The sequence below is a fragment of the Pseudophryne corroboree genome, chromosome 2 (assembly GCF_028390025.1).
Source record: "Pseudophryne corroboree isolate aPseCor3 chromosome 2, aPseCor3.hap2, whole genome shotgun sequence".
NCBI lineage: Eukaryota > Metazoa > Chordata > Amphibia > Anura > Myobatrachidae > Pseudophryne > Pseudophryne corroboree.
Window position 1 is genome coordinate 693,421,045 of NC_086445.1, and position 11,222 is coordinate 693,432,266.

The window sequence follows — 11,222 nt, forward strand, 5'->3', positions numbered from 1 at the left end:
ATACTGTATAGACCATCTATAGTGTTTAATATTAATACTATATTCCATACAGTATCCAGTGTATAAAAAAAACAATGTTTACATTAATGTCCAGGGTCATTACTAGGTTTTTCTACCGTTCCCCCATACTCCTGGAGTTGCTCCAATGTTCCGCAGTGTGAGCAATTGTGGATTGCATTTGGAAACCCCCCTTTAGAAATCCAGGGTTTGCCATTGTGACTCCGTATTGCCTGAACGCCATGTGCAATATGATCAGTTTTTTCATTGTAACCATAGCCAGCATCTGTTACTGGGATAATGCACGCTTTCATATTCACAGAACTTCCTTCTAAGTTTACCATTTAAAAAAAGGATTCATTGCCTGAGACAACCATATTAATCTGATACATGTATGCAGTCTTTTTCTATGGAATTTAATCTCTCTTTTGCAAATAGGTCCATCTACTGTACTAGTCATTTATAGAGTAGTCAATTAATTGCTCTACAAACAAAGTACACTTCAGCTACTATTGAAGTTGAAAGGCATTTTTTCTAATAAAAAAAAAAAAAAACAATAGCCAAAGTATATAATTATGAGCCATTATTTTTCACTGCAATCCTGAAGGAATATCAATACTTCAAGGGATAGCCGGTCTCTAGGTCGACCACACTTAGGTCGACAGCCATTAGGTCGACATGGTCTATAGGTCGACATAGAAAAAGGTCGACATGAGTTTTTCAAAACTTTTGCATACTTTACGATCCACGTGGACTACGATTGGGAACAGTAACCTGTGCCGAGCATATCGGTAGCATAGCGAGGCACCTTGCCTGAAGCATGGGGAGCGAAGGGGGACACAGTGCACTAATTGGGGTTCCCGGTCATTTTACGACACCATTAAACAACAAAACCTCATGTTGACCTTTTTCCATGTCGACCTAATGACTGTGTTGACCTATTTCAGTTGTCAACCTAGTCACTGTCGACCAATAGTGGTCAATCTAATAACTGTCGACCTAAGTGTGGTCGACCCTATGATCCACACCCCTTTAAAGTGTTCCCTTACCACCTTGTTTACCCGTACAATCACACCATGTCTCATGCATTGCATCGCCTGTTTCTAGGGGGGTATTTATCAAAGCTTGGAAAGAGATAAAGTAGACCGGTATAAAGTACCAACCAATCAGCGCCTGTCATTTTCAAACAGACTGTACAATGAAGGGAGCTGATTGGTTGGTACTTTATCTTTCTCCAAGCATTGATAAATCTCCCCCTAAGCATTCTAGATGTCTGTTCAAATAAATAATTCACCACATATAAGAACTTAGGATGGTGGCTTTTTACTGCAAAGGAAAGTTTATATTTATACATAGACTTGACACAATAGCCCTTTTATACTGGGTACCTATGATTTTTGCAGGTTCTATGGCTGGCTAAGTTTAAGCCTGAACTTTACCTGGTTTTAATTAGCCACATAATCTGTGTACATCATAGATGCATTGGTGCATCTATAATGGGTGTAGGGTGTGCGGTGCACACAGGCCCCTGGGTCCAGGCGGGCCCACACCACACACCCTTTACCCATATAATTATACTTACCCCTCCAGAGTCCCATGATGGGCACCGGTGCTGCAGACAAATCACCGGGTGATTTGCGCATGCGCAGTAAAGATGTCCCCGGAAACAAGGCACGGGCACCATGTTCCCAGAGCCCTGCACAATAGACTCTGGCACAATGTCAGCTGCTAGAGTCTACAGCACTGCTGCTAGAGAGGAGGGGCCTGCACAGAGCCTGCACATGGGCCCTCTCCTCTCATATACTGTCCCTGCATAGGTGTCCCGGATTAAAGGAATATTATGGCAAGCCTACCTTTACATAGCAGGTATACATTTAGGAAATATAAAATTATTATAAGTAAATTGGGAAGCGATGGGAATAAGGGGTCTATGTACTAAGTGTTGGAGAGAGAAAAGTAGATGGAGATAAAGTATCAACCAACCAGCTCCTGTCATTTTTCAAATGCAGCCTGTAACATGGCAGTTAGGAGCTGCTTGTTAGTACTCTATCTCTCTCCAAGCTATGCTCTGCCCCCAAGATACTCAATACCAGCAAAAGATGTTGCAACATACAACTCAGAATTAGGCCCCAAGTGATAGATTTGAGCAAAAAACCTCCTGTACCAGCGGTAGTCAACATTGTCCCTACAGCAAGTGTGAAGTGTGAAGGGTTAGGCTGTGGGAGGAGGTTAGGGTTAGGAGCTAGAGGGAGGATAAGGTGAGAAATTCTCACCAGAATGCCAGAGGATCACAGCTCTAACCTGGAAGTCACTAAGATGGAGATATGATGCTAAACCACTAACATACAGTAGGAGGCCATACTGAGATGGAGATATTGCACCTACCTATATCTCCGTTCACTTTATCTCTCTACAAGGATTAGTACATAGACCCCTAAGAGTGATAATAGTTGTTGTACTAGAAAGTCAGATACAAATCAGACTGTCAATATTATTTATACTAAAGCAGCAAATAAAATACACAGTACTGTGGGGGGATTTATTAACGTTTGGAAAGCGATAAAGTATCAACCTGTCACTTTACAGACTGTTAGAAGTTGGTAGCTGATTGATTGGTACTTTATCTCTCTAAGCTTTGATACATATTCTGAAACAGATAATTTACCACCCTTTATTTCAGGCGCTTCTCAATCAACCGTCAAGTGGATGTTCAATCTCCAAGATTACAGAGATAGATGCCCTTAAAAGATAGAACATAACACAGACATAGCATAATACTGTGACAGCAAGAAAGCACACAATTAAATAAAGGTCCAGACTCGTACCGCAAGGGGTGGTCTACTATTAGTAGACAAAAACGCTTTTTATGGAGCGGATCACCGACTTGGGAGTGTTCTGGACTTTCTTAATTAGTAGAAGATTTTTCTTTCTTGCTCCAACCAATTTGCACATGTGAATAAAATGGTACTAGAATAGTGTATTACCATAAAAATGTAATTTCCACAAACAACACAAGATCTCTAAAACACCTTGAGGAAGATAACCTTTGTTATCGAAACGCGTCGGTGAAGGTAGCAGGACGTATGTGGATCTCTCGCCTGGCTGTGGATGATCACTCCTGGGGATGCCTGGTTGTAATCTTAACAAACGCTTTTGTCTACTCTTGTGTGTAGACCACTCAGTCTGGTGAGAACCCATCTTTTAGAGATCTTGTGTTGTTTGTGGAAATTAAATTTTTATGGTAATACACTATTCTAGTACCATTTTATCCACATGTGCAAATTGGTTGGAGCAAGAAAGAAAAATCTTCTACTAATTAAGAAAGTCCAGAACACTCCCAAGTCGGTGATCCGCTCCATAAAAAGCGATTTTGTCTACTAATAGTAGACAACCCCTTGCGGTACGAGTCTGGACCTTTATTTAATTGTGTGCTTTCTTGCTGTCACAGTATTATGCAATGTCTGTGTTATGTTCTATCTTTTAAGGGCATCTATCCCTGTAATCTTAGAGATTGAACATCCACTTGACGGTTGATTGAGAAGCGCCTGAAATAAAGGGTGGTAAATTATCTGTTTCATTGTATGTTTCTCAAAAGTATTGGTGATACTTTTAACCATCCCTCGTTTTGGCTGCTGTGGCGCACTGATTGTGATCAGTTATTTTCTTAGAATCTTTGATACATATTCCCCTGCATTACATGGTGATACTATGGAACTGGCGTTAGTATTTAATTGACTAAAACTTTACTAGATGTCCAAAGTAGTTACCACTACTTCAAGATTAACTATGAGAAGCCATTCAAGTGCAAATGCTTCTCAAATAATTTGTAAATGTATTTTTATATTGTGAATATTACATTAAAACCTGAAGTGATAGGAGTTAAAACTTGACACTCATCTGCAAACAAATATGTAAGACCAGGCTATTTGCAGAGCTCACAAACTCCTTTTTTCTCTTGACACTACCCTTTTGAGGCCAGAGCTACATATCTGGCCAAATAGAACATGTCTGATGCTTGCTGATCCGTTGCCATGGCAACAAGTAAGAGGCTCTCTGGAAAGAAAGGGCCATGGAAGAAAAGGCTCAGCCTGTGGGGGCGATGCAAAGGGAGTAGGAGATGAAGAATACAAAAAAAATAAAAACACTAGGGATGGCGGAAACGGGAAATGGGGGAAGAAAAGAGTAAAAGGAAAGAGGTGTTCTGAGTGGGAGAATGGTAGCGAGAGCAAAGAGTCAGGTAGTGAGAAGGATGCTAAATGTGCAGAGAAAACAGTGTAACAGATAAAAAATATACAATAAACAATATATAACAATCTGATTTTCTACATTCCAATCCTAACAATAACACTTTGTCTCCACAGATCAAATCAACAGTTGGACGGCTAAATTATGCTTTTGGGGATACAAACAAAAAGTGCCCAGTGCCCTGGTATTCACTGTGATGGAAGAGGGGTGCTAACACAAGTTGCTTATGATAACGTATTCTGGATGTATCTGCTACATCATTCTAAGTAAACTACATTAATCAATGTGGAAGGCTATCTTTAACTCTTCTCCTGGCTGCAGGATGAGACTTCTCGTGACTAAAATAATCCTATTTTGGGCATCCTCCACTCTTGCAGGAATCCCTGCTGTGCCCTGGAAGGTGCAGTGCCCGTCACAATGCGTCTGCCAAATCCGTCCTTGGTACACTCCAAGGTCGGCCTATAGAGAGGCAAACACTGTAGACTGCAATGACCTTTTTGTCACAGCTGTTCCAAGTGCTCTACCAGCCGGCACTCATACACTTCTCCTACAGAGCAACAATATTGCATATTTGGAGCAACAAGAAGTAGGTTACTTGGAAAATCTGACAGAGTTGGACTTGTCTCAGAACAGCTTCTCCCATATCAGAGATTTTAATGCCAGACGCCTACCAAACCTTGTAAGCCTACACCTTGAAGAAAACCAGCTGGAAAACTTGCCTAACAATAGTTTTTCTGGGCTTGAGAGCCTAGAAGAGTTGTATCTTAATCACAATCAGCTGTCTGACATATCTCCACAAGCTTTCTCTGGACTACATTGTCTACTCCGACTGCATTTGAATTCAAATTTACTGACAACCCTGGATAACCAGTGGTTTAAGGAAATGCCAGCCCTAGAAGTGTTGATGGTTGGTGGCAACAAGGTGAGTTCAATCTTGGACATGAACTTTAAGCCACTCTCCAATTTAAGAAGTCTTGTTCTAGCAGGTATGGGGCTGAAGGAAATATCAGACTTTGCCCTTGAAGGATTGCTGACCTTAGAAAGTCTGTCTTTGTATGACAATAAATTGATTAAGGTGCCAAAGGGTGCCCTACAAAGGATTCCTAGCCTGAAGTTTTTGGATCTCAACAAGAACCCTTTAAGTAGAATCCAGCAAAAAGACTTTGCAAACATGTCTCAGCTAAAGGAACTAGGTTTGAACAGTATGGAAGAGTTAGTATCTATTGATGAACTGGCATTAGTGAACCTACCAGAACTCACCAAGTTAGAAGTAACCAACAATCCTAAACTTTCTTTCATTCATCCTAGGGCATTCCAGAAACTACCACGCATGGAAACACTAATGCTTAATAACAATGCTCTGAGTTCTTTGCATAGGGAGACTGTTGAATCACTACCAAACCTACAGGAGATTGCCATGCATGGAAATCCATTGAGATGTGACTGTGTTATCCGCTGGGTCAATGCCACTGCCCCTCATGTCCGTTTTATGGAGCCTCAATCTACATTGTGTGCTGAACCCCCAGAATTAAGGCGCACACAGTTACGATTAGTCCCATTTCGTGAGATGAGTGATCGCTGCCTGCCCCTTATTCCTGTACCAAGTTTTTCACCTCGTGTACGGGCATCCAGTGGACAAAGTATCACGCTACATTGCCGAGCACTTGCTGAACCAGAACCACAAATTTATTGGGTAACACCCTCAGGAGAGCGTCTAGGAGTGTCTGCAGACTGGGGTGGTTACAAAGTACAAGAAGAAGGCACACTGGAGATACAAGTGGTGTCATCAGCCCATGCTGGGGTATATACCTGTGTAGCACAGAATCTTGTGGGAGTAGATTATAAGAGTGTGCACCTAATGGTCAACCAGCTGTACCCAGCTAGAGACAATCCTGTCCAACTGCGGGTGGGAGAAGTGGGTGAGCGTCATTTGTTGCTCTCCTGGATACCACCTCTTAATGCACTTGGATGTAGTCTGCGTTGGAGCTGCTTGACACCTGGTGCCAGCGTTGAGCGTGCAAGGCTCCCTGTGGGTCTAAACTCATACAATGTCACAAGACTACTTCCAGGAGAGGAATGTAGGGTATGCCTACGTGTCTCCATTCTTGGAGGCAAAGTGCGAACGGCTTGTGCTAGTGCCAGGACTAGGGAGACTGGGACAAGTTACAGGCATAGAGGACAAAAAGCACTAACTGCACTAGCCTTCTGCTCTCTGCTTGTTGTGATTGGGTTACTTGCCCGTTATCGTCCAGGTGGCAGGCCAGATCACTCATCACCTTGGTCTCTGTCTGGCAGAGTTATTTACCCGCCAGTTATACATCAGTGGGACGAAATCAAAAAGGAAAAGCATCTGTCAGGCATCAATGTCCCAGCTACCCCTTTGTGCTAATGAATCTTTGCCTGAGTTATCTCAGAGACTTTCCCAGAGAAGAAACTGTGGAGAGTAGTGCCTTGGGAGGGATCCAAAAAGAAAGCCTTTAAACTACATAGGCAAAAAGGCAGAGCCATTTGGGCACGGTAACTTGTACAGACACAAGTTCAAACTAATACAAGTGAACATTTAAGTACCAGGAAGCATACAAACATAGTGTATACTCACACAGATGTGTAGTTGCACCTAACAAGAAACCTACCCTGCTGTAAACCTGCAAAGAATAAAAACATGTAAAGAAAAACCCTAATCACACTACTACAAGCATGAATACACTCAGTACACACAGACATCAGTCTTACACACCTTCCATTTGTACAGACTACAGAAAGACATAGTCATGTTTAATTACACAATACAAAAGGTGTATAATTATGTATATGCTACACAATGCTGTGACTCTGTTGCTGTGTGGTTATCTCCTCTTGACCTTTCAGCACACTTCATGGACTCCTCAACCTCAGGACCACAAGACTAATTCTGCTGATCCTATGAGTAAGATAGGAGAGCAGACAGACTCACTGTAGTTTATGTAGGAGGCACACCTTCAAAACTACTGGAAAATGTAAACAATAATTTGTAAGACAGTATTCCTCTCTTCACATCCGTCTGATACAGAGAAACTGGGACTTTATGGGGCCTCTTTGGTTCTGGACTGTATTTAGGGCAGAAAAAAAATAATGGACTTAACTGAATTGAAGTAGGCAGTGAGACTTCTCTTTAAATCCTTTCCCAACTAATATGTACAATCGTGATTGTTATAATAAAGCTCTGAGCAGCAAGAACTTGTATAGAGTCAGATCTGTTTGAGGTACCATCAAAGCACAACTTTTTTCCTTCTACGTATTCTTAAATATAGGTACAGTGCCAATATGTATGGCTGTTTTCTAATAATGCTATATAGCTATATCAATGGTTTGTATCTTAGGCCCCCATTTATCAAGCCTTGGAAAGTAATAAATAGCACAGTGATAAAGTACCAACCAATCGCCTCCTAACTGCCATGTTACAGGCTGGGTTTGAAAAATGACAGGAGCTGATTGGATGATACTTTATCACCGTGCTATTTATCACTCTCCAAAGCTTGATAAATCTGGGGTTTAGTACTTGTTCAGCTGAAATTGTAATATACTAGGGCACCCCCCCTACTTTTAATATATAGGACATTACTTAATGTGTTCCATTCTGGGCCAATTCTGAATGAAAAGAAAGCTGCACCAAGTGCTCTGAGAAATGCCATGATTTGATTTGATCTATAGTGTTAAACATAGAAACATAGAATTTGACGGCAGATAAGAACCACTTGGTCCATCTAGTCTGCCCCTTTTTTTTTATCCTTTAGGTAATCTCAACCCTTTTTGAACCTTAATTCTTTGTAAGGATATTCATATGCCTATCCCAAGCATGTTTAAATTGCTCTACAGTCTTATAGGCCCTACACACTGGCTGATCCGCCGCCGAGCTGCCCGATGGCGGATACGGCCGATGGGCGACCCGGCGGCGGGGGGGCAGTGACGGGGGGAGTGAAGTTTCTTCACTCCCCCTGTCACCCGGCTGCATTGAAGTGCAGGCAAATATGGACGAGATCGTCCATATTGGCCTGCATATACAGCCGACGGGGGACCAGCGATGAACGAGCGCGGGGCCGCGCATCGTTCATCGCTGGAGCCTCCACACTGCACGATATGAACGTTATCTCGTTCATTAATGAACGAGATCGTTCATATCGTGCAGTCATGTCAGCCAGTGTGTAGGGCCCTTTAGCCTCTACCACCTCTGATGGGAGGCTATTCCACTTATCCACTACCCTTTCTGTGAAGTAATTTTTCCTTAAATTTCCCCTGAACCTACCTCCCTCCAGTTTCAGTGTATGTCCTCGAGTTCTAATACTTCTCTTCCTTTGAAGAATGTTTCCCTCCTGAACTTTGTTAAAACCTTTGGTATATTTGAAAGTTTCTATCATGTCTCCCCTTTCCCTTCTCTCCTCCATACTATACATGTTAAGATCTTTTAGCCTTTCTGGGTAAGTTTTGTGATGTAGGCCATGCACCATTTTAGTTGCCCTTCTTTGTACACTCTCTAATGTATTTATATCCTTCTGGAGATACAGTATGGTCTCCAGAACTGGACACAGTATTCCAGATGAGGCCGCACCAATGACCTATACAGTGGCATTATTACTTCTCTTTTCCTGCTACTGATTCCTCTCCCTATGCAACCAAGCATCAGACTTGCCTTTCTCATTGCTTTGTTGCATTGCTTTCCTACCTTTAAGTCACTTGAGATAGTGACTCCTAAATCCCCTTCCCCCTCAGTAGTTTCCATTATAGTACCCTTGATACTATATTTAGCCTGTGGGTTTTTGAGACCCAAGTGCATGATTTTGCATTTTTTAGCATTAAACTGTAGTAGCCATGTTCTTGACCATTTTTCAAGCCTAACTAGGTCATCAATCATTTGTTTTACCCCTCCTGGTGTGTCTACCCTGTTGCATCTCTTTGTATCATCTGCAAAAAGGCATACTTTCCCTTCAATACCGTTTGCAATGTCACCAACAAAGATATTAAAGAGAACTAGTCCGAGTACAGATCCCTGGGGTACTCCACTGGTAACATTTCCCTCCATAGATTGCACTCCATTTACTACAACTGTCTGTTTCCTATCCTGCAACCAGGTTCCTATCCACTTAACTATTTTATAATCCACCCCCACACTTTCAAGTTTATTTAGCAGTCTGCGATGTGGGACAGTGAGAGTGTACAAAGAAGGGCAACTAAAATGGTGCATGGCCTACATCACAAAACTTACCCGGAAAGGCTAAAAGTTCTTAACATGTATAGTTTGGAGGAGAGAAGGGAAAGGGGGGACATGATAGAAACTTTCAAATATATCAAGGGTCTTAACAAAGTTCAGGAGGGAAACATTCTTCAAAGGAAAAGAAGTATTAGAACTCGAGGGGGGGAGGTTCAGGTGAAATTTAAGGAAAAATTACTTCACAGAAAGGGTAGTGGAGGTGTGGAATAGCCTCCCATCAGAGGTGGTAGAGGCTAAGACTGTAGGGCAATTTAAACATGCTTGGGACAGGCATATGAATATCCTTACAAAGAATTAAGGTTAAAAAAGGGTTGAGATTGCCTAAAGGATAAAATAAAAAAGGGGCAGACTAGATGGGCCAAGTGGTTCTTATCTGCCGTCAAATCCTATGTTTCTATGTTTCTAAATGCCTTACTAAAGTCTAGAAATGCTACATCTACAGCTCCCCCTTGATCTATTATTTTCATCACAGAGTCAAAAAAAACAATAAGATTTGTTTGCCATGATCTCCCACCAGTAAATCCATGCTGTTTTGGATCCTGTAAGTTGTTTAAGATATTCCACAACTCTTTATTTTAGTAGTTTTTCCATTACTTTCCCTACTACTGACGTAAGGCTTACTGGTCTGTAGTTACTTGCTTCTTCCTTGCTTCCACTTTTTTACAGTGGAACTACATTTGCTCTTTTCCAGTCCTCTGGAATGGCACCTGTATTTAGTGACTGGTTAAATAATTCTGTTAATGGTGCCACCAGCACGTCTTTTAGCTCTTTTAATACCTTTGGGTGTATCCCATCTGGCCCCATTGATTTTTCCACTTTTAGTTTTGAAAGTTCAGTTAGGACCTTCTCCTCTGTAAATGTACTTTCATCTATCTTATTTTTATAAATGTCCTTGCAATTTAACTGTGGCCCCTTCCCTTCTCCTTCTGTAGTAAATACTGAGCAAAAATAATTATTTAGGTGATCTGCTATTGCCTTGTCTCCCTCCACCAAATTCTCACTCTCTGTCTTAAGTCTTATTATTCCTCCATTTGATTTTCTCCTTTCATTTATATACTTAAAAAAAGTGTTGCCCCCTTTATCTACTGACTGGGCCATTTTCTCCTCAGCTTCTGCCTTTGCACGTCTGATTACTTTCCTAGCGTCTGTCAAGATACACCTCTTTGTCATTATTATTTTGAGTCTGTTTGTATTTCCTAAAAGCCATCTTTTTTGCTTTCACACTAGTTGATACTTCTTTTGTGAACCACACTGGCTTCCTTTTCCTGGTGCTTTTCCTAACCCTTTTGATACAAAGGTCTGTCGCCCTTAGTATTGCACTTTTCAGTTTTTCCCACCTCTCCTGCACCCCTTCCAAGCTCCTCCAGTCCGCCAATGAATCACTTAAACATCTCCCCATTTTTGCAAAGTCAGCATTTCTAAAATCCAACACCTTTGTTTTTGTGTGGCAGGAGTTGGATCCTGTCTTTATACTAAACCATACTGCTTGATGATCACTGGATCCCAGGTGCTCACCCACATATATGTCTGATTGCCTGTCACCATTTGTAAGAATTAAATCTAATATTGAGTCTTTCTGAGTGTGCTCCCTCACAAATTGCTTGAGAGATGCTCCCTGTAAGGAATTTAGAAATTTGCTACTTGTAGCTGAACTTGCAAAGGACCCCTCCCAATTTACATCAGGTAAATTAAAGTCTCCCATGATTATGACTTCTCCCTTTAAAGCCGTTTTAGA

The 11,222-nt window shown here is 41.6% G+C and overlaps 1 protein-coding gene across 2 annotated transcripts in view; it reads left to right on the plus strand.

Moving 5' to 3' along the window:
* Window positions 1-7,458, plus strand: part of LRRN2 (leucine rich repeat neuronal 2) — an 84,313-nt gene extending 76,855 nt beyond the window's left edge. For both annotated transcript variants that reach the window (XM_063955234.1, XM_063955233.1), the window contains exon 2: window positions 4,359-7,458. In XM_063955234.1, the coding sequence (XP_063811304.1) occupies window positions 4,526-6,631 (2,106 nt within the window). In that variant the 5' untranslated portion in view covers window positions 4,359-4,525 and the 3' untranslated portion in view covers window positions 6,632-7,458. The remainder of the gene's footprint in view (window positions 1-4,358) is intronic.
* Window positions 7,459-11,222: the final 3,764 nt, after the last annotated feature.